This window comes from Myotis yumanensis, unplaced genomic scaffold (genome assembly GCF_028538775.1).
Source record: "Myotis yumanensis isolate MYYU_CA2020_CCGP unplaced genomic scaffold, mMyoYum1.0.hap1 SCAF_12, whole genome shotgun sequence".
In the NCBI taxonomy this organism is placed as follows: Eukaryota; Metazoa; Chordata; class Mammalia; order Chiroptera; family Vespertilionidae; genus Myotis; species Myotis yumanensis.
In genome coordinates, this window is record NW_027223763.1 from 29,967,336 (window position 1) to 29,995,032 (window position 27,697).

General features: G+C 37.3%; 2 protein-coding genes across 7 annotated transcripts in view; both read left to right on the forward strand.

The window, feature by feature from the left end:
* The window catches only part of UBAP2 (ubiquitin associated protein 2), a 101,207-nt gene that overhangs the window by 49,881 nt on the left and 23,629 nt on the right, over positions 1-27,697 (forward strand). For 3 of the 6 annotated variants that reach the window (XM_070431339.1, XM_070431341.1, XM_070431342.1), the window contains 5 exons: positions 6,311-6,365; positions 7,892-7,995; positions 17,700-17,765; positions 23,088-23,140; positions 27,111-27,178. In XM_070431339.1, coding sequence (XP_070287440.1) covers positions 6,311-6,365; positions 7,892-7,995; positions 17,700-17,765; positions 23,088-23,140; positions 27,111-27,178 — 346 coding nt within the window. The remainder of the gene's footprint in view (positions 1-6,310; positions 6,366-7,891; positions 7,996-17,699; positions 17,766-23,087; positions 23,141-27,110; positions 27,179-27,697) is intronic. The other 3 variants (XM_070431343.1, XM_070431344.1, XM_070431345.1) reach the window with 2 other exon arrangements.
* On the forward strand, positions 19,101-23,140 carry LOC139021109 (pre-mRNA-splicing regulator WTAP-like). Its single transcript, XM_070431349.1, has 3 exons — positions 19,101-20,189; positions 20,405-20,749; positions 23,088-23,140. Exons 1-2 carry the CDS (start codon positions 19,738-19,740, stop codon positions 20,463-20,465), a joined length of 513 nt encoding a protein of 170 aa, XP_070287450.1. The 5' UTR covers positions 19,101-19,737; the 3' UTR covers positions 20,466-20,749; positions 23,088-23,140.

The following is a 27,697-nucleotide window of genomic DNA, read 5'->3' on the forward strand; positions in this document are numbered from 1 at the left end:
TACTTTTAAAACTAATATATGAATGCAGCTGTATAATATAATTGAAATGTGATTATTGATTACCAACTATGTGCTAGCATTCTACTTTTAATTTCTGAATCCTCTGCAGTGGCATCTTGGGTCCTGGTACAAAAAGTATTTGACAAAATGCAGTGTTCAAAAATCAGTAACTGAATGGCTAGGGTATTTCCTGGAATTGAATAGTGATTATTGTGCCTCCAAATATAAGAGTTTAATCCATGAAAAAATTCCACATTTATGGAATTTGGGTTACATGTTAGTAGCAACAACTAATATTTACCTATTGTATTTTTGAAGATATTGCTGTGAATATGACATACTCCTTTACGTCCTGGTTAGGGAAGGAGGAGAGACAAGTAAAAGCACTTCTCAATTTATTTAAGAAAATGATTGGTGATGTGATTTACTGTCAATAGTTGTCTTACAACTGTCACCCTTTAGTTTAAGTGGCCTGGGGAGGTCTCTGAGGAGGTGGGATTTAAGCTGAGGAGGAAGAAAGCTATGTGAAAATCTGGGTAGGAACATTCTGTGAGAAAAGTACAGCTAATGCAAACATAGAAAACAACTTGGATTTTTTCACAGAATAAAAACTTACTTGAATATGAAATATGCAGGTAAGTGCTCAGAGTGTGGTTTTAACATTTTATTTTGAAATAAAAAATACAGTTTTGCATAATGTTCATCTAGATTCCCCAAATTTCAGTATTTTACATTTGCTTTTATTATTTTCTCTCTGTATGTACATATTGTTTTTTTCCTGAAACCTTTGAATATAAATTACAGTCATAATGCCATTTTATATACCCCTTAATATTTTAGTGTGTCTCCTAAGGAAAAAAAGATAGTCTCCTATAGAGCTATCTTAAAATGGTAAAAGTCAGAAAATTTTTACTGATGCAATCTATAGGCCTTATTCAGAAATTTTCACTTACCTTGCTAATGTTTTTATAGCAAAATGAAAATATTTTGGTTCAGGATCTAATCCAGGATCATACACTGCATTCATTCATTCAGTCATTTAATATATTTTTATTGATTTCAGAGAGGAAGGGAGAGGGAGAGCGAGATAGAAACGTCAATAATGAAAGAGAATCATTGATTGGCTGCCTCCTGCACGCCCCCCTACCTGGGGATCCGGGACTCTTCAGTCCGCAGGCTGATGCTCTATCCACTAAGCAAACCGGCTAGGGCAGATCACACATTATATTTAGTTCCCATGTCTCTTTAGTGTCCTTCAATCTGGAACAGTTCATCAGTCTGGAAAAGTCTTTGTCTTTCATGGTCTTGATGCTTTTGAAGCATATGGACTCTGGTAGAGTGTTCTTCAATACCAATCAGAAGTTTCTTCTTGATAAGTTTCATCTATTTTGGGCAGGTACCACAAAGGGAAGATAACTGTAACATGATATAATGATAGAGGTTTATCCCATTACTAGTGATGTTAACTTTTATTTAGGTAGGTGCTTTTTGCCAAGTTTCTCCTATGTGAAGTTACTATGCCCCACTTGTATTTTTTGGTGGGCAGTACTTGGAGACTTTTTTTTTTTATCAGACTTTCATTCACTAGTAGTATAACTTGTGAATTTCCTGAAACAATTATTTTGACACATTTATAATCAGACTTCTTTGCTAAGTTAAAGCTAATATATGGGATGTAAGGGTGGATTCTAAGTTTTCTTCCTCACTGAATTCCAGGGGTGTTTTGCTGCTGTCATTTGTCTAATTTAAGCTGCTTGAGGATTGGGGAAAGTGTATTCCTATTTCTCTGAGAATATAATACCCCGACTCAGGGACAGATAGGCACAGTTTGCCTGACTCCCAGGTCTCTAAGCTACACAAGCCCGAGGGATGCCCTGCTTTGTAGTGGGTCGAACAGGTCTCTGGGCATGGGGACAACTCATAGCAACCATATTAATCATTGAACCAACCCTGAATATTGGGGAACTTAAAAATTTTTTTAAATTTATTTGAGTGACAGAAAGAAAGAGGAAGTGGGGGTGGGAGAGAAACATTTATTTTGTTGTTTCATTTATTTGTGCATTAATTGATTGCTTCTTACATGTACCCTGACCAGGGATCGAAACTGCAACCTTGGCATATCGGGACAACACTCTAGCCAACAGAGCTACTCAGCCAAGGCTTGGGATCTTTTGTCAATACAAAGAACTTAGAACTAGTTATAGGCCAGAGTGTGTAGTGATGAGTTCAAATTCATGTACTTTCTGGCACATTTGGCTATTATCAAAGCCCTTTTTACAGTCTTCTGGGGACAAGGGGAGGGAATTGCTTTCTACCTTCTTGGATGAGGGACATTCTCCTTTCTTGCTTCTCTTTACGTTCTAGTTGCTGTTACTGTTCGGCACCAGAGGGCATGTCTGCAGCTAGGGTCTGCCTCCACTAGAGGTGGTTGACTATTCTCTGAGTTTTGATTTTTTTCAAGAGAAATGAGCAGCTTTCCTATACTAGCTTTCGGTATAAAAGATGTTAAACAGCTCTAGCCAGTTTGGCTAGAGTGTTGACCCACAGAGTGAAGGGTCTCGGGTTCGATTCCAGTCAAGGGCATGTGCCTCAGTTGCAGACTTGATTCTCTCACGTGGATGTTTTTCTCTCCCCCTCCCTTCCATTCTCTTAAAAAAAAAATCAATGGGGAAAAAATATCCTTAGGTGAGAATTAACAACAAAAATACATTAAACAACTAAAATCTTGAGCAGCCATTTAACATAGATATAGTACAGAATCCCTAGAGAAAATTAGGAGAAAAGGTGTAGCATTTATAATTACATTGGTTCATTTTTTAAGATGATCTTTTTAATTAATTTATTATGATTATTTTAATATGTTTTTATTGATTTCAGTGAGAGGAAGGGAGAGTAAGAAAGGTAGAAACATTAATGATGAGCCCTAACCAGTTTGGCTCAGTGGATAGAGTGTCTGCCTGTGGACTGAAGGGTCCCAGGTTCAATTTTGGTCAAGGGCATATACCTTGGTTGCAGGCTCTATCCCCAGTTGGGGGCATGCAGGAGGCAGCTGATTGGTGTGATGTTTCTAATGCTCTATCCCTCTCTCTTCCTCTCTAAAAAAATCAATAAAAATATCCAAATTAAGTTTGTGTTTTTTTAAAACAAGAAATATCAGTGATGAGATAATCATCAATTGGCTGCTTCCTGCATGCCCCCTACTGGGGAACGAGCCTGCAGCCCAGGCAAGTGCCCTGAACGTGAATCAAATCGTGACCTCCTGGTTCATGGGTCTATGCTCAACCACTTAGCCACGCCGGCCAGGCTAAGATGCTCTTTTTAAATCTTGTTTTTCTCTATTAAAAGACCCTGGGACTTTATTCTGAGCTATTAGGTGAAAATAGCTATTTGTACCAGATAGCAGTGTAGGGAAATGGTATATACACACCAAACAGTCTTACTGGTAGCATCATTAGTCAGTGGAATAGAAAAGGACAGTTTTGTTATCTTATTAAAATTAGGATTTGATTTTTAAAAAAATCTACATAAGACATTTGGCTTGTTTATAGTTAATACTTGGGTGCAAGTATTAACCATATCCATGTAGTTGATACTGATTCTTTCAGGAGATTTGTAGGACTTAAAATTTTTTTCACCTTAGGTACATATTTCTTTTATAAAATCCTTTCTCCTCTTTTAGGCACAGCTTGCTTTCTGGCTTAAGTATTTTAGATATCATTTAATGATTTCTTAGCAGAATCTCTTTTTACAATTTTGCTAATATTTACTAGTCACCATTGTTAGTGCAATTTGCCGCCTGCATGCCATTGAAATGAATTCTCTTTTGTTATGGGTGCACATGAACCCACTTATCAAAAGCAATTGTGTTTTTTCTTTTGCTTTCTTCCTTGGTAATAGTGTTCACTATAGCGAAAAATAGAATATTCTTGAGATATAATTTATATACCATGCAATTCACCCATGTAAATTATACAATTCAATGATTTTTAGTATATTCATAAAATTGTGTAACTTCACTATACCCAATTTAAGAATATTTTTATCACCTCCCAAAGAAACTTTGTACCTTTTATCAATTCCCAGTTCCTCTACCTTCCTCATCCCATCCCAACAGTAAACAACCAGTAATCAACTTTATTTCTGTACAGAATTGCCTATCCTGAACATAACATGTAAATAGAATCTTGTGGGGTTTTTTCTGACTGGCTTCTTTCACGTAGCTTAATGTTTTAAAGGTTCATCAATGTTGTAGCATGTATCAGTATTTCATTCCTTTATATGGCTAATTAACATTTCATTGTATGGATATATGGCAAGGTGTTTTTTCTTTTTTTAACCTCTGCTCTTTGACGGTGTTATAATAGACAGTAACTGATGGTATGCATTATTAGGTTTCTTCCACTTTTTAGGGCATTTCCCTCTGTTTTTCCATCTCTGGGAATAGGGTAGATTTTTGTCAAGACCATATTTTTTAATAGTTTAATTTGAACTTTTGGATAAGTTAACTATACATGTTTAATATACTTTTTAGTTATATTAACATAGCTAATATGGCTCCTGGCAACCACCTTTCTCTGAATTTGACTATTCTTATGTCCTCATATACGTAGAATCAAAATATTTGTCCTTTTCTAACTGGCCTGTTTCACTTAGCTCAGTGTCCTCAAGGTTCATCTATGTGGTAACATGTGTCACAATTTCCTTCTTTTTAAAGTTGAATAATAATTCCACTTTATGTACATACCACATTTTGCTTATCCATTTATCTACTGATGGACCCTTTGGTTGCTTTTGCCTTTTGGTGTTCAACTATCTTGTTAAAACCCTACTTTCAAATTCTCTTGGGTATATAGCCACATGTGGAATTGCAGGACCATGTGGTAATTCTATTTTTAAATTTTGAGGGAACTGCCATACTGTTTTCCATAGTGACTGCACCATTTTCTATTCCTTACCAAACAGTGCGCAAGAGTTTCAATTTCTCTATATCCTTGCAAACTCTTATTATATTTTATTCTTTTTCTCTCTGTTATCAGGTTTCCCTACGATGATTAGTGATGTTGCGAATCTGTTCATATGCCTTTTGACCATTGGTATATCTTCTCTGGAGAAATATTCAAGTTCTTTGCCCATTTTTGAATTGGGTTGTTCATTTTGTTGTTGAATTATAGATGTTCTTCATATATTCTCGATATTACTCCTTTTCAAATATATGATGTGCAGATATTCTACAGGTTGCTTTTGTACTCTATTGATATTGTCTTTCAAATATGTATTTATTTTTTGTTGATAGTGAATTTGATGCACAAATCTAAAGTATTTTTTTCTTCCTTGCCTATGCCTTGGTGTCATACCCAAGAAATCATTAACTCAATGCTCTGAAGTTATATTTTCTTCTTAGAGTTTTAGCTCTTTAGGTCTTTAATCCACAGTTTAGGATTTTGATCAAGAAAGACTGCAGAGTTGTGGAATGAAACTTCTTCTTCTTGCTAGCTGTCTTGCTTGCTGGCACTTTGGTTATTGGTTAAAGTCCTAGTATTAAAAATTGTGTTTACAGTACCTTCAGCTTACTTAGCAGTTTCTTCTTTGCTTCTCATTTCATTTTATAGTAGAGGCTTTAAAATGTCATTTTGTTTGCACTAGGTGGTTTTATTTTATTTATTTGTTTACTTAAAAACAGTTGACAGCATTTGGAAGATTAATACAAAGCATAGATACATTGACATCTATTTTTTACATAAAGGGGTTAATTATTTCTTTTGTTATAGTTTTTTTTTTTTAATCCTCATCCAAGGATATTTTTCCATTGATTTCTAGAGAGAGTGGAAGAGAGAGGGAAAGACAGAGAGAAACGTCTATGTGAGAGAAGCACATTGATTGGTTGCCTCCTGCTTGAACCCTAACAGGGCCCTGGATGGGGAGGAGCCTGAAACTGAGGTATATGCCCCTGACCGGAATCGAACTTGGTACCCTTTGGTCCATAGGCCGATGCTATTCACTGAGCCAAACCAGCTAGGGCTGCACTAGGTGGTTTTAAAAGACCCAGAATATTTTTTAATATAGCCTGCCCATATTAAGCTGCTACATATCACAAATAGTATACAAGCAGATAAAATTTTTTCTATCCTTTGAAATCAATAACTTTGTAGGTAGTTGTGTCAGTAGAGACCAGCAGATTGGGTGCACCAGAGGGAATGATGGTGCTGTTAGGAACAGTGACAATATTGAGTAGGTGCATAATAGGATGAAGTTGGTCAAATTGCAATTGTGTAGGACATAAGTATTATTTTACACTATAATTTTTTTAAAGGATTTGGACGTGGCAGAGGGAGAGGGGCAGGAAGATTCTCAACCCAAGGCATGGGGTAAGTGTAGCCATCCTATTTTTGTGGTTCTCTAGTTGTTATTTTAAGGGTTTTCTTTCTCTATGCCCAGTTTATTCTGATAAGTCAGGTGTTTTTTATACTTAAGAGAAAGTAGTAAAAAAGTAAAATAGTACAAATAAAATGGTATTGCATTGGACCTTAGAGCAGTTTCTAGCCTTGACTCTGTTGACATTTTGGATTGGATAATAGTTTGTTGAGGTGGTTGGGTGTCTTTTACAATGTAGGATGTTTAGCAACATTCCTGGCCTTTCCCTACTAGATGCCTGTAGCACTCCTTCTCAAGTTATGATATTCAAAAATGTCTCCAGACATTGCCACATGCTCCCTGGGAGGGAGGTGCACAATCACCCCTAGCTGTAAACCACTGCATAATGGTTATGTTGGTAAAGCCAGCAATTGTCTTTGAATGGTAAGTAAATGCGATGTTTATTTATGTAAAAGTAATAATTTTTCCTGAATTGTAATGGTGATCATACTGTTAGTAAATAAATGGTATAATCAGTAGTTTTTTCATGATTTCTTATTGTTCTTTTACTTTTTCCTGCTTCTAAAACTTTAGCTCCCCCTTGATTTTTAGAAAAAAAATAAAATAAAAAGAAAGAAAAAAGGTTTTAAAGCATTTTACAGAATCCAGATGCAGATTATAATCAAGAAAGGAAGGGAATTGGTTCCAGGAAAAACCCTTTTTCTCTCCATAGCTTCAGGGCAGCACTGTTTGGGGTCACTTCTTCAGGTGGTACCTCTTGCCATCTTTTTTCTTCCTCAGCTCCCTGTAGACAAAGGAAGGATGAAAACACTTAAACACCTATGCCCAGCACAGTAGCTTTAAACTGTCTTGTGGATTTTACTGTGTACTTTCAAACTTATTCCTTCGTGATTTTTTTAAAAAGTTGATACTGCAATTAAGCTGGGGGAAAAAAATCTGTTGTGAAGATTTTAGAGATTGTATTTAATTTGGCTCTAGTTACTAGACCTCTGAGTCATGGGTGTTTAGGATTTTAATGAACAACAACAACAAAAAAGAGGTACTGAACAAAACACTTTTGTTTCTTTTTAAAAACATTTTTTATCAAATGTTTCTATACAAAAAGGATCATATACAACTGCTGCAAAAGGATCAAAGTCAAACTTGGATTCTGACTTGGGAAGAAAAGACTTGTTGCCTGTTTAAAGTCCGGGGTTAGTTTTCAGGGGGCTTTCCATAGAGCCCTCATGCTGCCTAGAATGATTATGCCTCCACACCTGCTTTAGGATGCAGAGGACAGCAACTTAGGGAAATAGGGGTATCTTATAAGAGTGTATGGAAGATCCCTAGGCAACTCTGCTTTTCAGAAAATCTGAATCCTAATGTCAAGAGGAATGAGCTATAGTTAAATAGGAGAAGGAGGGCGAAGTTTCATAGCATCTCTTAGAAGGGAAAGGGCTTCGTTTGCGAAGATGATGTACAGTTAATTTTGTGACTTTGGTGATTGCTTCATTACCTTTATTCTTTATTTCAAACCCAGGACATTTAATCCCGCAGACTATTCAGATTCTCCATCTATAGATGGGTGTGGGACAAAACCAGTAGTTTGGGAAGCTGCTCAGAATGGTGCAGATGAGGGAAGTGGTAAGTGTCCATTCTTATCAGAGATGTATTTTTAAAGTTTGGGTTAGCATGCATATAAAGATGACATCAGAGTGCTGATGAGGAATAACGAAAAAGCCTGCTGTCCTACCCCTGAGACTACTAGCTTGTCCTTACATTTCCAAAGACTCTCACTTATAAATCTCACTGATGACAAGACATTTGCTTTTGTTTCCTTTCTGCACTCTGAGGAATAGGTTGTAATCAGGCTATGTGAGTCAGCACAGATCCACACTCAAGTCTCAGCACGTCATGGATTTCTTTTTATTTTATTTATTTATTTTCTTAAAAAAATATATTTTATTGATTTTTTACAGAGAGGAAGGGAGAGGGATAGAGAGTTAGAAACATCGATGAGAGAGAAACACTGATCAGCTGCCTCCTGCACATCTCCTACTGGGGATGTGCCCACAACCAAGGTACATGCCCTTGACTGGAATCGAACCTGGGACCTTTCAGTCCGCAGGCCGACGCTCTATCCACTGAGCCAAACCTGTCAGGGCATGGATTTCTTTTTATTAAAAATTTTTAAAAATTATAGTCAACATTCAATATTATATTAGTTTTAGGTGTACAGCATAGTAGTTAGGCATTTATATAACTTATGAAGTGATCTCCCTGATAAGTCTAGTTTCTTCCCCAGCCCCCTATCAACCCCCCACCAGTGTGTCAGGGATTTATAGAATTTCTTAGGAGAAGACTTATTACTGAAAATACCATTGCTAATGGTGGACAGTAAAATTTGGCCAGATAAAGTGGTAGATGATAGATGGGTTTGGAGCAACAATTGCTTTTGCAGGTTTTTTTTCTGTATCCTTCTGTTTTTGGATTATTTCTTTTCTAAAATTTATGGGTAGATATTTGTTGATTGGGCATGTTTATTTAATAGAGCTTTTTGGAGGATTTGTTCATGATAAGAACTATTGTGATTGTATTTATAAAGATACAATTTGAGTCCCGCTGGAGTGGCTCAATTGGTTGAGCGTCACCCAGTGCACCCAACGGTTGCCGATTTGAGTCCTGGTCAGGGCACAGGCCTAGGTTGCGGGTTTTTTTGTTATTGTTGTGTTAATTCTAACCAAAGCATATTTTTTCCATTGATTTTGAGAGAGAGTGGAAGGGAGAGGAAGGGGGAGAGAGAGAGAGAGAGAGATACATTGATGTGAGAAAGAAACATAGATTGGTGCCTCCTGCATGCACCCAGGATCGAACATGCAATCCAGGTATGTGCTCATGATCAGGAATTGAACCTGAGACCCTTCGGTGAGTAGGCTGACACTCCATCTACTGAGCGACACCAGCCAGGGCTGGGTTGCAGGTTTAATCCCCAGTTGGGGAACATACAGAAGGCAACCTATCGATGTTTCTTTCTCCCTCTCTCCCTCCAAGTATGTCCTTAGGTGAGGATTTTTAAAAAAAATGAAGACATAATTTGACACCTCTATATAGCATCAACCCTGGTCAGGAAATAAGACTATGCATCACATGCACAATCATGAACTAGAAATCAAAGATACTGTAGAGATGACCAACAAAAGTTATAAATGGTAATTTGAAAAGACTAGTAGAATTGATAAATTTATTTGAGATTGTTCAGGGGAAGGAGAAGCATAAATAATTGATTCTAGGAATGAGGAGGAATATTGATATTATTTATAATTATTATAGTTGTTAAAAGATCATAGGAAGACACTTTATGTCAATACATTTTGTGTTAACATTTGAAATTACACAATGATCTCACTCTTCAACACAGATATAAAGTCTTTTTGAGGGGCTCTTTTCTTTTTAATTTAATTTATTGTTGAAAGCATTACAGATGTCCCCACTTATTTCCCCCATTGACTCCCTCCACCCTGCTCTCATCCCCTCCCCAGGCCTTCCCCACACTATTGTCTGTCCATAGGCTATGCATATAAGCATATAAGTTCATTGGTTAATCTGTTCCCACCTCCACCCCCCTTTCCTCTGAAATATGTCAGTCTGTTGCATGCTTCAATGCCTCTTGATCTTTTTTTTTTTTTTTTTTAATATATATTTTTATTGATTTCAGAGAGGAAGGGAGAGGGAGAGATAGAAACGTCAATGATGAGAGAGGATCATTGATCGGCTGCCTTCTGCACATCCCACACTGGGGACTGAGCCTGCAACCCGGGCATATGCCCTGACTGGGAATCGAATCTTGACCTCCTGGTTCATAAGTCGACACTCAACCACTGAGTTACACCGCTGTTCATCAGTTTGTTTTGTTCATTAGATTCCTCATATAAGTGAGATCATGTGATACTTATCTTTCTTTGACTGGCTTATTTCACTTAGCATAATACTTTCCAGGTCTCTCCATGCTGTTGCAAATGGTAAGAGTTTCTTTTTACAGCTGCATAGTATCTATTGTGTAAATGTACCACAGTTTTTAAATTCATTCATCTACTGATGGGCATTTGGGCTGTTTCCAGATCTTTGCTATTCAGAATAATGCTGCTATGAACATAGAGGTGCATATATTCTTTCTGATTGGTGATTCTGGCTTCTTAGGATATATTCCTAGAGCTGGGATAACTGGGTCAAATTCTTTTTTACTGCTGTATAGTACTAGTATTCCATGGTATAAATGTGCCACAGCTTTTTTTTTTTTAATTAAATCTTTATTGTTCAGATTATTACAGTTGTTCCTCTTTTTTCCTCCCATAGCTCTCCTCTACCCAGTTTCCACCCCACCCTCTGCCCTTACCCCTCCCACTGTTCGGTGACTACTGTCTTAGGATATATTTCTAGAAGTGGGATTACTGGGTCAAATGGCAGTTCCATATTTAATTTTTTGAGGAAATTCCATACTGTTTTTCATAATGGCTGTACCAGTCTGCATTCTCACCAGCAGTGTACTAGGGTTCTTTTCTCCATATCTTCAAAGCTTTTTATTGTGATGTAGCCCCATTTGTTTATTTTCTCCTTTGTTTCTCTTTCCCTAGGCAATGTATTGGTGAAAATTCTGCTCTGTGGGATGTCTGATATTTTGCTGCTTATGTGTTCTTCTAGGATTTTTATGGATTTACAACTTAACATTTAAGTCTTTTATCTATTTTGAGTTTATTCTTATGTATGGTGTAAGTTGGTGGTCTAGTTTCATTTTTTTGCATGTATCTGTCAAATTTCCCCAACACCATTTATTGAAGAGAGTGTCTTGACTCCATTGTATGCTCAAGCCTCCTTTGTCAAATATTAATGGAGCATAATAGTTTAGGTCAATTTCTGGTTTCTCTGTTCTGTTCCATTGATCTAAATGCCTGTTCTTGTGCCATACCAGGCTGTTTTGATTACGCTGGCTTTGTAATATAACTTGAAATCTGGTATTGTGATTCTCCCAACTTTGTTTTTCTTTATCAGGATTACTGCAGTTATTCGGGGTCTTTTTTGGTTCCATATAATTTTTTTGGAGTGTTTGTTCTAGATCTGTGGAATATGCCAGTGGTATTTTGATAGGGATTGCATTGAGTCTATAGATTGCTTTGGGTAGTATGGGCATTTTAATGATATTAATTCTGCCAATCAGTGAACACAATATATTCTTCCACTTGTTTATACCTTCCTCTATCTCTTTTTTTTTTTCAATGTTCTGTAATTTTCTGAGTATAAGTCTTTTACCTCCTTGGTTAAGTTTATTCCTACGTATGTTAATTTTTTTGTTACAATGGTAAATGGGACTTTTTTTTTAGTTTCTCTTTCTGAGAGTTCATTATTGGTGTATAAAAATGCCACTGGTCTTACCTCTGGTGTTCCAGACTGTGGAGCCCAGGCTGGGTTCCAGGCCTCCACCTTCACAGGGAAATAACCCTGCTGAGGCCAGGAGGTGCCTCCTCACTTTCGGCCTGCCACCCATGGAGGCTGGGTCAGCCCCTCTCTCGGCCTTGCCCTTTCTACCAGTGTCCAGGGTTTTCTGTCCTTGCTTAATATAAATCTTCTCCTCAGCTGGACCTCAGTTGGTAATTCCAGGTGAATGTTCCCTAATTTAGTTTAATTTCCAGTCTGGCCCTGGGAGGAGGTGCAAAAAAGCTGTGCCATTTTGGCCACCATCTTCTCTCCCCTAGTTATAAAGTCTTAAGCCAAAATACTGGAGAACAGAATGCAGTAATAGAAAAAAGATAGTACACATCACAGCCATGTTAAATTTATACCTGGTGTTCATATTTAACATTTAAATACCAATAAACTTAGATATATATTCAAGATAATAGGAGACTTAGGTTCATACAAATGTTCTTAGAAGCATAACTCATAATAGCTAAAAAGTGGAAACCAAATGTCTTTCAGTTGATGAATAGATAAGAATAATGTCTGTCATCTCTACAATGGAATATTCATTTTCCCTTAAAAAAAAAAAAAAGAATGAATTACTGCCTGGCTGGTGTGGTCCAGTGGTTGAGTGCCAACCTATGTACCAGGAGATTAGGGTTTAATTCCCTGGCAGGGCACATGCTTGGGTTATAGGCTCCATCCCTAGTGTGGGGCATGTAGGAGGCAGCCAGTCGATTTTCTCTCACCATTGATGTTTCTGTCCCCCCCCCCCCCCCTTCCTCTCTGAAATCAATAAAAATATAAATAAATAAATAAATAAATAAATAAAATGAAGTGCTGCACTAGCCGGTTTGGCTCAGTGGATAGAGCACCGGCCTGCAGACTGAAGGGTCCCGGGTTCAATTCCGGTCAAGGGCACATGCCCGGGTTGCAGGCTCAATCCCCAGTAGGGGGCATGCAGGAGGCAGCCAATCAGTGATTCTCTATCATCACTGATGTTTATATCTCTCTCTTTTACTCTGAAATCAATAAAAATATAGTTTTTTCAAAAAAGAATGAAGTACTGATACGTGCTGCAGCATGGATGAACCTTGAAACATCATGCTGAATGAAGGAAGCCAGTTGTAAAGGACCATATATTTTATATTGTATGATTTCATTTATGAGAAGTGCCCAGATTAGACAAATACATAGCGACAAAAAGTAGATTGGGAACCTTGGGGGAAGATAGGTACTAGCTACTAATGAATTAAAGATTATTTTTTGGAGTGATGAAAATATTCTGGAATAGATCGTAGTGATGGTTGCACAACTTCTGAATATAATAAAACTATTCAATTGTGTACTTTAAAAGGGAGGATTTTATGCTGTCTAAATTAAATCTCAATAACAAAAATGAGTTCTGTGAATTCCTGTATAGAATAAAGGAGAAAATTCACATACTTTCAATAAGGAAAGCATTTGACAAAATCTAACATCCATACTGTTTTGGTTTTTTTAAAAGCCAGGCAAATCTGGAATACAAGGATAGTTTCTTAATCAAAGGACATCTACAACACTTACTGTAAACATTGCAGTTAATGGTGATGTGTTGATTGTTTTTCCTCTGGAACAAGATAAAGAAGCTTATTACTCTCACTATTTCTATTCACTAGTGTACCAGAGGTTTTAACCATTGCAGTAAGGAATAAAGAAGCAAAGTCAGAGGGGTAGAAAGGGAGGAAAAAATGTGTCATTTCTGATGATGTTATAAAAGAATCTACAGAGAAATGATTGAAATTAGTAAAGGGGTTTTAAAAGGTGTTGGATAAAAGTTCAGTAAACATATATTTTTCTTTTTTACTGAATTTATTGCGATGACATTAGTTAAAATTATACAGGTTTCAGATGCACAATTCCACAACACATCATCTGTATACATCATCACCCTGAGTCAAGTCTCCTTCCATCACCATTTATCCCCCTTATACCCTTCTACAACTCTTTCCCCCTCTCCGTAATCCCCACACTGTTGTCTGTACCCATGAATTTATTTCTCTGTCTCTTTTTTATTTTTTTCGAAATCCCTCTACCCACCTACCTCCAGTCCCCTAACTGCCCCTATCCCCACAGCTGTCAGCCTGCTCTGTCTATAGGTCTCTATTTTGCTTGATAGTTCATTTTGGTCATTAGATTCCGCATATGAGTGAAATCATATGGTACTTTCTATTTCTTTAAACCATTAACAAAGAGAAAATGGAAAAAAATTGATAGCCTCAAAAAACAACAAATGACTATGAAGCAGTCTAATGATATGCAAGATGGTAAGTCTTCTACCTATGCAAACATAAAATACATAAACTCGCCCTAACCGGTTTGGCTCAGTGGATAGAGCGTTGGCCTGCGGACTGAAGGGTCCCAGGTTCGTTTCCGATCAAGGGCATGTACCTGGGTTGCGGGCACATCCCTAGCAGGGAGTGTGCAGGAGGCAGCTGATCGATGTTTCTAACTCTCTATCCCTCTCCCTTCCTCTCTGTAAAAAATCAATAAAATATATTTTTAAAAAATACATAAACTTATACTAAAATATAAAATTGAGAGATTCAAGAAAACTTAAATAGAAGGATTTATCATTTTTAGATATTTCAAGTCTCACGACTGTGAAGCTTAGTTTTTGTTGACTCACTCTATGGACTTACTGATCCATGGAAGTCCACCACATGAGAATTGTCCCCACTGCCCATGGTCTATGTGGCTCAGTTGGTTGAAACATCCTCCCATTCACCAAAAAGTTTTGGGTTCGATTACCGATTAGGGCACATACCCTAGGTTGTGGGTTTTATCCCCAATTCAGGGCTGGTAGGAGAGGCAACTGATTGATGTTTCTCTCTCACATCAATGTTTCTCTATCTCTTCCGTCCCCTCTCTTTAAATCAATAAAAACATAGTCTCGGGTAAGGATTAAAAAACAAAACAAAACCAGCAGCCCTGACTGGTGTAGCCACTTGGTTGGAACATTGTTGCATTTACCAAAAGGTGATAGGTCCGATTCCGTTCAGGGCACAGAAGGAGTTGCAGGTTCCTTCCCTGGGCAGGGCGTGTATGAGAGGCACTGATCAATGTTTCTTACATCAGTGTTTCTCTTCCTCTTTCTCTCTCTTTCCTCCTCTCTTTCTCTCTCTTTCTCTCAAATCAATTTTAAAAAAAGAACGAAGAAAATTGACCTCACTATTTTAAGAAGTGAGGTTTATGGAGATGCATTCTTTTTTTTTCTTTTCTTTTTTAAATTATTGATTTTTTACAGAGAAGAAGGAAGAAGGACAGAGAGTCAGAAACATCGATGAGAGAGAAACATTGATCAGCTGCCTCCTGCACACTCCCCACTGGGGATGTGCCCGCAACCAAGGTACATGCCCTTGACCGGAATCGAACCTGGGACCCCCGAGTCCGCAGGCCGACACTCTATCCACTGAGCCAAACCGGTTCGGCTGGAGATGTATTCTTTATATATTTACCCTTTTATTTATTATTATTTTTAATATATCTTTATTGATTTCAGAGAGGAAGGGAGAGGGAGCGAGAGAGAGAAACATCAGTGATGAGAGAGAATCATTGATTGGCTGCCTCCTGCACGCCCCTACTGGGGACCAAGTCCGCAACCCTGGCATGTCCCCTTGACTGGAATCGAACCTGGGACCTTTCAGCCCTCAGGCCGATGCTCTATCCACCGTGCCAAACCAGCTAGGGCAATATTTACCCTTTTAAAGAGGAATAAGTGAATTCCAGGAAATACATGTAGTTGTATAAACACCACTAAAATAAAGACACTGTTTTTCTGTGCTAGTAATGGACAATTGCAAATTGGAATAAAAGTGGGGGGAGCCTAGTACCATTTATAGTAGTACAGAAACATGAAATATTTAGGTGTAAGTATGATGAAGTTTGTATGTTGGAAATTATGAAACATGATGAGAAAAATCAAAGCAGACCCCCCAAAAAGAAGGAGATATTCATTGTTCATGAATTGGAAGACTCAGTGTTATTAAAATGCCATTTCTCTCCAAATAGATGCATGGGTTCAATACAAATTCCATCGAAATCCCAGAAGATATATTTGGATTAAATTGACAACTTTAGTCTAAAATATTTACAGAAAAGAATAGTAACGAGTATAGTCCAAATAATTTTGGAAAAGAACAGCAAAGTTCAAAGACTTAACTTTCCTTGATTTTAAGAACTTATTCTGATCCTAGCTGGTTTGGCTCAATGGATAGAGTGTCGTCCACTGACTGAAGGGTCCTGGGCTGGATTCTTGTCAGGGGCACGTACCTTGTCATAAAAAATGACAACTATACACACATTGTATCTATGCCAAATTTTTGGCTATTGTACTATAATTATGTGAGACGTAAATATCTGGGAATGCTGGGTGAAAGGTAACTTCTTGTAAATCTGTATTTTAGAAAAAAAAAAAGGAATGAAAGATTTGAACAGATGTTTCCCAAAGAAAATATCTTAATGGCAAATAAGCACACAAAAACGTTCGTCTTCATTGGTCATTGGGGAAATACAAATTAAACCCATAATAGGTTACCACTATTCATCCATTAAAGGAGCTTTAAAAGGAAACTTACAGTACCAAGTATTAGTGAAGAGGGCAGAAAAACTTGTACTTATAAATTCCTGGTGTGAAAGCTTACATTTAACATGCAATCTGACAATCCACACCCTAGGTTTTTATTGAAGAGGAATAAAAACATGCACTTGCACTTGATATTTTATAGAGTTTTTATTCATAGTCACTACTTTTTAAATCAGGTATTTAAATAATGTTGAATTAGGTGATTAACTGCTATTTTTCTTATTCCTCCCTTCTTCCTTTTACTGTTTTGTTTCTTCTCTCTCTCTTCATGCTCATTCTCTTCATTTTCATTTAGAGTAGCAGATTCCTTACTGAAAAACATTTGGATAAGCAAATTGTGTTTGATGCAGAATACAATGGAGTGCTGGCTATTTTTCTAGAGGCCTCACAGAATGGTATTGTCTTGTTGATAACACAGAGTAGACAGTAGAGTCTAGCCCTCAGTCTTATAGGTTCAGAAACGACTCCTTTAAAAAATTTAGAGAGAGGAAGGAGAGGGGAGAGAGAGAAACATCAATTTGTTTCTCCACTTATTTATGCATTCATTGATTGATTCTTGTATGTCCCCTGACTGGGGCTTGAACCCACAACCTTGGCATATTGGGACAATGCTCTAACCAACTGAGCTACCTGGCCAGGGCCCAGAAACATGATTGTTGTTTAGAGAGAGTAGAAGGTAGGGCGAGAGACAAAGCGAAACATGGATGTGAGAGAGAACACCTGGATTGGTTGCCTCCAGCACAAGCCCCGACCAAGGCCAGAGATGGAGCCTGCAACCAAGGTACATGCCCTTGACTGGAATTGAACCCGAGACCCTTCAGTTCTCAGTTCGATGCTCTATCCACTGAGCCAAAATGGGCTAGGGTGAAACATGACTCTTGACAGTGTAAAAATCAAATCCATTCCTTAGAGTCACATCAACACTTAACCAAAATAGAAAGTCTGAAGGATAGTTAAAATGTTTACTTATAAATTTACTAAAATCGGTGTACCTTTTACATAGTGTGGAATGCTTTTTTTGATGAGTGGGAAGGGAGCCTGCTGAACCTAGGAGTAAGAAAAGGGTAGTGAATGTTCAAGGGCCATCTGGCTAATAAGATGCATACTTGAGTCACAGTTGCCTGTCACAGTATGGATTACAGTAAATTTCCCTCTCCTTGGAGTACGTTATACAGTATAATACCGAGTTCTGATGCTTTCTTTTCTCTGTTTAATTTGCTGACCCTTAATTGTTTTGATCTGTTAAAACCTTCCATTTTACATTGATCTGCAGAACTGGCATCAGATGCTCAAAATGTAGCTCAAGATCTGCCAAACAAAAATTCTTACGGACACAAAGGTATGAATATTTTATTTAAAAATTTCTCTTAGTTAAGAATTTTACAAAATGCTTATAGTATCTTCCATTTTTATCAGGATTAACTAATAGAATTTATCAGATAAGTATTTATAATCTATATTTTTACAACTACTTGATAAAATAATTATCAGCTTTTGATTATGGAAGTGTTTTTCAGATTGGCCTTCAAGGCACCACAGGTTTTTGCATCATTGTTTTCCTTTCTCCTACATGGCTGCCTTATCTGTGCTTTTAACAAAGGACCAACATCAAAGTTAAAGCGAACATAAAACATACATGTCAAATTTATTGTCTTAAACTGAAAATAAATTAGCGTCATTCACATTTTCAGTTATGTTTGATGTATAGGTCTATAAGCCTGTAATGGGAACCAAGCTCTTACTGTAAGATTTTAATATTCCAAAATAAGGTTGGGACCTGACTGTATTCTTCTGCGGTCTGGTATTTTTTATAGTTTATGTATGTAGGGTGGGTTACTGCAACAATTTGTTCTTGGCTCCTGATGTGGCTTTCTCCTCTTATCTGCCATATCGCTTTACCATGTGGCTCTGCTGCTTACAACTATGTACATATGTTGTCTTCTGCTTCCTTTTAAATATACTCAGTTCTCACCCTATTCTGCATGTCTAAATTTGTATTTTAGTTTTCAGACACTTAAAAAATTACTAAGATAGTAAGTTTTATGTTACGAATATTTTACCACAACTGAACTTTTTTAATAAAGCAGGTATGTTTTAAACTTTAGGATGTTTGTTAACGTTTTATGTATAGGTTTTTGTAATGCCTCATTGTTTCTCTCCTCTGGAATGTCCCTTCTTTATATATCTGTCTGTCATATATTTTCTAGCTTTCAGGTTTTTTGCTGTGCTTCATCTAACCCCATAAGCTTTCTCTTACCAGTCTAGCTTTCATTAACATCTTTGTACTACGTATTTTCAGTGTATTAATCAGATTCATGTAATTTATCATTATTCAGTAATATGCTACCTTTATCACTCATAAAACTTTTCATTATCTTTCCTGTGAGATATGATTTTGGTACTTGGAACAACGGTCGCCAACCTTTAGGACCTCACGGACCACCAGTGGTCCGCAGACCACCGGTTAGCGACCGCTGACCTAGAACAATGCTTAATCTGTAAGCTTTTAACCCAGTATTGTTTTGTTGGTGATTGATGATGAAGAGGTCCTAAGAAAAATTCCACCATAAATGGTTTCCTATTATAATTTTAGATTGCTTGAAAGTTTTAGGCTTTGAAATTGTTTTCCATTTCTTGCTTAGAGTGTTTCTAAAACTCCTTAGATCAAACTTCAGCTTTTTGTAGAATTTCTCAGTTTTTAAATTAAAGTACTATCTTCTGTGATGAATTTGACAATATGACCATAGGGTAGGTTGGATGGAGGTGGCACTAAGAAGACTGTGTACTGGCCATCTTTGAAATTAGTCCAGTTGTGAGCTTTTAAAACTATACATATACTTGATGAAAAGTCTGGAAGGAAATACATTAAAAGACGAGATTATGTAGTAGAACTTGGAAGAAAGTCACAGTGTAGAAGGAAGACAAGAGTGAAGGGTAGGTGAATGGCTAACCTTAGATTCATTTAGCTTTGTGTACAGTGTGCTAAGGAGGCCTGTGCAGGGGCCTAGAGACAAGATTCCAGTACTCATTTCCAACAGGGACTAAAATTTCATTTTGTGTTTTTTTCCACTATTCTTTCTACCTTTGTTTAAGAAAATATTTTAATTCAAAGAAATGTTATAAATACTTATGGCATTTCTGGAGAAATTATGGAAACCATTTAAAGATATGACAAATGGCTCAGCCCCATTTTGTGGCGGCGAGACCCGCAAATAAAGGGGAGTGCGGGGGGCTTCGGGAGCGCGATCGGGCGGCCTCGGCCTATGTGACTGGGCGGCGCCGGCGCGGCCTCCGGCTGGAGAGGATTCAGGATGACCAACGAGGAACCTCTTCCCAAAAAGGTTCGACTGAGTGAGACAGACTTCAAAGTTATGGCACGAGATGAGTTAATTTTAAGATGGAAACAGTATGAAGCATATGTGCGAGCTTTGGAGGGCAAGTGCACAGATCTGAACTCTAATGATGTAACTGGCTTAAGGGAGTCGGAAGAAAAACTAAAGCAACAACAAGAAGAGTCTGCACGAAGGGAAAACATCCTTGTAATGCGACTAGCAACCAAGGAGCAAGAGATGCAAGAGTGTACTACTCAAATCCAGAACCTCAAGCAAGTCCAGCAGCCCAGTGTCGCCCAACTGAGATCAACAATGGTGGACCCCGCGATCAACTTGTTTTTCCTAAAAATGAAAGGTGAACTGGAACAGACTAAAGACAAACTGGAACAAGCCCAAAATGAACTGAGTGCCTGGAAGTTTACGCCTGATAGGTAAACAAATCATACTCCCCAGTCAAGACTTCCCTGACAGTCCCACTACGAGAAAGCTGTGGTGGGACAGCCAAGTACTCGTTTCCACACCAAGACTCAGACTTTTTGAGCCAAAAAAGCCACATTCTTATACTATCCAGCGTGTAATGGTTAATGTAACACTGACCAGATGAACCTTTGTTTCAGCTTTTTTCTCTTCCCCCCCCTTGCTTCAGAGGCCTGATGGTGTCGGACTATTCCGAAGAAGTGGCCACCTCCGAAAATTTCCCCTTCTAGGACATGTAGACACTTGAGAAATGTTTCTGTTTGAAGAAAATAGAGGGAGAAACAGAAGTCTTAAGTCTGTGGCACACTGTGTCTTCAGACAGTTTGGAGGAATGAAAACCTAGGGATTTAAAATAATGAATTGAACATGTAAAATTCCAGTAAAATGTAAAAATGGAATATGCATCGCTCTTAACCTTGAGCATAGTGACTTAGAGACACTGTATGTCAGTTTTGCCTATAAGACTGTGGACTTCATGATTGTCATCGAACTTCTTGATCAAAACTTAAATGAGGTGAATTTTGCATTTCAAGGGTTTATTTGATAAGAAACTACTTAATAGATATCAGTACAAGTAGTTCATATATTTAACCATTTCGTGTGGGGCTCTCTATTACTTGATTGAGCCTTAAATCAATGTGGTTTGAATCAATGGTTTGTTCTTTGAATGGTTGCTAATACTGTAGATAATCTTACTGAGGACTGTACAAACATGAAGGTGTGGTATCAAACTTCAGGTTTAAACTGTGAAGCATTATAAACATTCATTTCACGACTAGATTGTATAAGGATATTGGCTGTGATGAGACTCGCTGCGTTATTTTTTAGTAGTGAAATTTATTAAATCCCCATTTCATTCAACAGGCACAAGTTGAAAGAGCGTTGTCATGGTGTTAATGGGGGAATGTGTTCCTTCATTGTATTTTGAGCCTTTTGTATTGCACTTTTGATATTAAATTAAATGTGCCTTTAAAAAATAAATAAATAAATAAAGATATGACAAATGAACCAATACAAAGGATCAGATATCTAGCCTTACTATTACCCTTGAACAACACAAGGATTAGGGGTGCCAACCACCCTCCACATGTGCAAGTTTGAAACATATCTTTTATACCCACATAGTAGTATACCTTAGGTGATACTGTACCAGGAGCCATGCTCCATAAATCCATAGATTCTACATTTGTTTGCCATAACCAGTTTTGTGTTTTATTTATTTTTTAAATATGCTTTTTATTGATGTTTAGAGAGGGGGAGGAAGGGACAGGGATAGAGAGAAACATCGATGAGAGAGAAACATCATCAATCGGCTGCCTCCTGCACGCCCCTTCCTGGGTCGACACTCAACCGCTGAGCACACTGGCCAGGCCCTATAACCTGTTTTAAATTAGGGACATCATGTGGAAAGCATTCTAAAAAGGACTCTTCCTAGGTAGCACCATCAGTTTACTTAATGAGGTGGTTGATTATTAGGTTACTGACATGATTCCCAGGGAATTAGATCTAATAACCTGCCCCTTTTCTCAAGAATGTGCTCCTACTTCTCTTCTTTTTCTCTTTTCTACAAACAAACCTGATGGAAGGTCGAATACTCATTTCTTTCCATTGAAGGGACTGAAAACATTCACAGTCCCACTTCTTGAGAGTGGTTATAGTAAATATTTTGCTATATTTTCTTTTAAAACCATTTTCTCTGGTGTGTTTGCATGTGTGCTTTAAAATAGTGGGCCTATACTTATTTACACAGGATCTCTATATTTGAATATCAATACTTTTCTCTAAATCACTTAGTTATTGTATAGATCAGTGGTCGGCAAACCACAGCTCTTGAGCCACATGCGGCTCTTTGGCCCCTTGAGTGTGGCTCTTCCACAAAATATCACGTGTGGGCGCGCACATACAGTGCGATTGAAACTTCGTGGCCCATGCGCAGAAGTCAGTTTTTGGCCTGGGTGAGTCTATTTTGAAGAAGTGGCGTTAGAAGAAGTGGGGACGCGGCGCAGGCGGGACGCGGGATACGCAGCGCAGGGGAGGCGCTCGAGATTCATGCACGAGATGAGTATGGATGGGAGAGTTGGAAGGGGTCGACCTCAGCGAATGTACCTCAATCAGATTGAAGACGTTTTTAGCAAAGGCCAGTTTAGGAGTACCCTAATTAAGTTAATAACAATGTACCTACCTATATAGTTTAAGTTTAAAAAATTTGGCTCTCAAAAGAAATTTCAATCGTTGTACTGTTGATATTGGCTCTGTTGACTAATGAGTTTGCCGACCACTGGTATAGATGATTGTTCTTTAAGAACTGTTTGAGCATATCCTCTGTATCTGCTCTTCAGGAGTTATAGCATCAGACTTTATATGAGCAGGACTAATGTTCAGCTTTGCTGAAGACCACTTAGGAAGCCATACAGCGGAGCTAATACCTTATGAAAAGGATGCTTCTGTAAATATAATAATTCAGTACCTGAAAGGGTCCAAGGCAGACCTGCCTTTACTGAATTTTGTTCTGTGTTTAATTTTATTTATAAGGGATGATCTCATTGTTTAATGTGTATATTTGTGTTGTGCCCATACTTTCTTACTCATGCAGAATTGCCTGGATATCACCTATACTAAAGCAGAATCAATTTTAGACATTGCTTTGAGTTTATGTGGATAGTACCTAGCTAAATTGCATTGGAAAACATGATAAATTTTATGGAGAGTAGATTAAGAGCCTCATAGTACTTGGATTGTAGACTAAATTGCTAATGAGATATATAATGTATCTTGTGTAGTATACGATAGATAATCATTTGGAATAAGACAATGTTTGACTTTGTGGTATAAACTGTGATTGTTGTCAACAGGGGCCTGGAAGAATTCTGTGGAAGAGTGGACAACAGAAGACTGGACTGAAGATGTAAGTGTTTAGTACCAGATCAGACCCATCTTTCTTCTGGTTTCTGGTAGGGGCATGCATATTCGAGGAAAGCTTCAACTATCTTATTATGGCTGGCTGTTCATGGCTCTTGTTCAGATGTCTGTGATTACCATGTTTTTGTTGTCATTGTTGTATTTTTAGCAGATGGAAGGAGTTTGGTGTTTTGAGATTTTTAAGAAACTTGGTTTAAATTGTTCACTTAAAAAATTCCCAGGTGTTAAGTATGACTGAAGTCATTTTTTTTTAGCTTATCTTTGTTCTGTCTGACCTGATAATCAATTGATACTATTGCCCTCGCCTGTGAACTATTACTCTTTTTTTAAAAAAATATATTGATTTTTTTACAGAGAGGAAGGAAGAGGGATAGAGAGTTAGAAACATCAATGAGAGAGAAACATCCATCAGCTGCCTCCTGCACACTCCCTACTGGGGATGTGCCTGAAACCAAGGTACATGTCCTTGACCGGAATTGAACCTGGGACCCTTGAGTCCGCAGGCTGACGCTCTGTCCACTGAGCCAAGCCGGTTAGGGCTATTAATTACTCTTTATAATGCTTTTATTAAAGGGAGAGAGTCTGTGTTTGGATCACAGTTGAAATTAATCTGAATAAGTCATTCTGGTTCCAGGCCTAACTTCTTTCCCTTTCAACTAGACTGGCTCTGTTTTGGGTATTCCTTTATTCCAGACATTTTTTAGTACACTATACTAGCTTCAGGGTAGGGTTGATCTCTAAGTTTCTAGGTGCAGCATAAGATATTCTTTGATAAAAAAAAAATATTTAACTCGAAAAAGAAAAAGTAACTGAACTAGCCCTGTACCATATTTTATACCATTTTTCTTTTCAACTCTCAAGGTCCAGTACAGATGTATGTACATGATAGTTACAGCACACATTGGAAGGGAGAGAATAAAGGGGTCGTGAATATTGACCTTTAATATCACATAAATTGATCCAGATTTGAGGTGTTTTTTTTTCTTTGTTTGTTTGTTTTTTCGATTATATTTTTCCCCTCTGTTCCAGTTTGTATTCACAACTATTTAAATGATGTTTTCATTTAATATCAAACCACTTACCCTTTCTTTCTTTTTTTAAGCAGTATTATATCTGGCTTGTTAGGGAGTGAGCTAGTTAGGCATGAGGAAGGAGGAGAGTAGATATGCTCATTTGATTGGAATTTAGGAGATTTAGGATAAATTATCTTTCTTTTTTTTTAAAGTATACATTTATTGATTTCAGAGAGGGAGGGAGAGAGAAACATCAATGATGAGAGAATCAGGAATCAAACCATGACCTGGTTCATAGGTCGACGCTCAAACACTGAACCATGCTGGCTGGGCTAGGATATAGTTTCATTTCTGCTACATGTTAACCATAAGTCCTTGAGGTAGGAACTAGATGGGTGGTTATTTGAATCAGTGGAGGGATGGATACCAGCGATAAGAGAAAGTCGGCTTATTTCAAACAAAGCCATCCTACTTTTAAATGTTTTGTGTTACTATAATTTTTTGGGAGGAAAAAAAACGTTCCTTGGCCTGTAAGCTTTATATCCCTTTGTCTGTTGTCTGCATTATAGGCAAGTTTAAAAATCATCAGGGGGTTAGAAGGCAAAAGGAGTGTAATTCACACCTAGCTGGGTTGGCCTGTTGACATTGAATGAGGCAACTTTCCTTCCTGAGCCTCCTGTTTTCTTTCTTTTTTCCAAGCCTCCAGTTTTCATCACTATAATGAGTATCATAATAATTGTCCTGCCTAACTTATAGGGTTTTTCTGAATCAGATGATGTTTTTTTAAAAAAAATATATTTTATTGATTTTTACAGAGAGGAAGGGAGAGAGATAGTTAGAAACATCGATGAGAGAGAAACATCGATCAGCTGCCTCCTGCACATCTCCTACTGGGGATGTGCCCGCAACCTAGGTACATGCCCTTGACCGGAATCAAACCTGGGACCCTTCAGTCCGCAAGCCGACGCTCTATCCACTGAGCCAAACTGGTTTTGGCTGGATGATGTTTTATGATGAAAGTCAGGTAGCAAGCAGTTCAGATTTTCACACATACAAAGATATTAATATTTTGCTATATGGACCATATTGTATCACAGTGTAATTTATAATTAGTGAAAAGAATTAGCATAGAGAATTTGGCCGTCGTCTTTCCCTCAGGAGTTATAAAAAAAACGCTGAAAGTTTTCTAAGATGATACAAAGTAATGGGGATTGAAAGGTGAGTGATCTAAAATGCAAATTCTAAATTCCTCTAGAGCTTAGAAGGATAACGATTCACCTTTCCCTTCCCCTCCCTTTTCTTTAAAAAAAGATAGAAGGAAACAATTCAATGTTCTGTATTGTACTAGGGTTAGATAGTGTCAGCGATTTCTGTGGCTCTTATTTTTCTTGAACTTATTAATACTATGAAGGCTTTATATCTCTCCTACCATTGCTTTTTTATTGAATAAAAAAATTACTCCTTTATTGCTTCTCTTTATCTTAACTCTGTTTAATTTGTAAGATTCAAAGCAAAAATGGATTACTTTGGGACTCTTAAGATACTACCTTGGAACAGGGTTCAGCGTTAAGCCCTTCTTATTGAAACAGTAATCAATTCAGCACTTGTTTTTACAGAAAATGAACACCTACTGCCTGCTCTGCCTCTGCTTGAATATTAATGTCTGAGGAAGTTTGATTTTATACAGTGTGTTAGAGTCCTGAGACATTTAGAATTGATAAGAATTATAGCAGTCTTTGAATAGCATTATCATCAGTTTCTTATATGATCTTATTAGATAACCATTTGTATGCCATAAGCGTCTATAGACGCAAGCAGCGGACCTTTTCTAATTAAATTCAAAATATCATGGCAGTTAAAATGCCCCACTTTGAAAATATTAAAAAAAACCTACCTTTCAACAGTGTCAATTGAGGTTTCAAAAAAACTTGATTCTGCCCAGCTAGTATAGTTCAGTGATTGAGTGATGATCCATGAACCAGGAAGTCGAGGTCAGGGCACATGCTCTGGTTTCAGGCTCCATTCCCAGTAGGAGGCATGTAGGAGGCAGCTGATCGATGATTCTCTCTCATCATTGATGTTTCTCTCTCTCTCTCTCTCTCTCTCTTTGAAATCAATAAAAAAATATTTCAAAACAAGAAAACCCCCACTTTATTCTTTATGCCTTAAAAGTGCATTAAAACAGTATGCATGAACCTCAGAATAATTATATTGAGTGAAAGAAGCCAAAAAAATTACATGTTTTAAAATTCCAGAAAATACAACCTGGTCTATAGAAAACACATTGGTTGTTGCCTGGGACTGAAGGTGAATGGTAGGAGGGATTGATTACGCAGAGAGAGGAGCAAACTTTTGCCCCTAGATATGTTCACTGTCTTGATTTGGTGACGGGTTCACGGGAGTACACATATGGCAAAACTAGTATTTCAGATTGAAGACTTGCAGTTTATTGTATGTCATACCTTTATAAAATTACATATTTTTATAAAAACAGCAAGGAAACCTATGGCTTAATAAAAATAAATAGATATTAATAAATGAAATACTAAAGCTATCTGTCTTTGGGGAAAGAAAACATTTTTGCCTTTTCACATTTTCCCACTCCTTTTTGACATTTATGATGACATTGGTGGTGGTTTTATTGGTATCTCATTTTGTATAATGTCAAATAGTGAGACTGGGACTTGAACCCTGGTCTGAGTTTACTTCACTGTGTTGTTTCCTTGATGTGCAACCCTTTTGTGAGCTTATCAATCTAAAATTACCTTCACTTTAAGGAAATTACTTGTCATGATCACCTATGTATTTCCTTTCCTTCAGACTGCCTTTTGGGTGAATTATAGTGTGAGTACCAGCAACTAAAAATTGTCAGGAACTTGATACATTTGTTGTTTTATGTTATATAAAATAAGATTAAGAGATTTTTTAATCCCTTCCATACAGCTTTCTGAAACAAAGGTCTTCACTGCCTCATCTGTTCCACAAGAGAATCATGTCACACCTGGGAAAAGGTAAATACTTTTTGCTATCTTTTGTTTGTTGTAATTGAAATTTCTTGTCTCAGGAAAATAATTTTGATTCTTGGATCTGTTTTGATTATTTTTACCTTTTCTTGAATCTCTGTTTTTTTCCTTTTCCATCTAAGATTTTCTTTGACCCCAAACCTACCTGGTGACCTGACACAGCCTCCATCATTTCCTAATTGTTGTATCCACTGATGAATTAAAATAGCAGTTGTGTTTGTGATTTGTTATCATTTGTGACAGATTATGTTAAACCTATGTAATGGTTCTTTTTTACTTTTGTAAACATGTTTTTTGACAGATGAACTTAATACAAAATATCCTTTGGTTTCTTCATATAATATCCTTGATTTAGATCTCAAGCTCATTTTTTATGAGTTCTACTAGTTTTTATTTATTTTTTTGTTAATCCTCACTCGAGGATATTTTTTCCATTGATTTTTTTCAGAGAGAGTGGAAGGAGGGGAAGAGACAGAGAGAGAGAGAAATATCAATGTGAGACATATT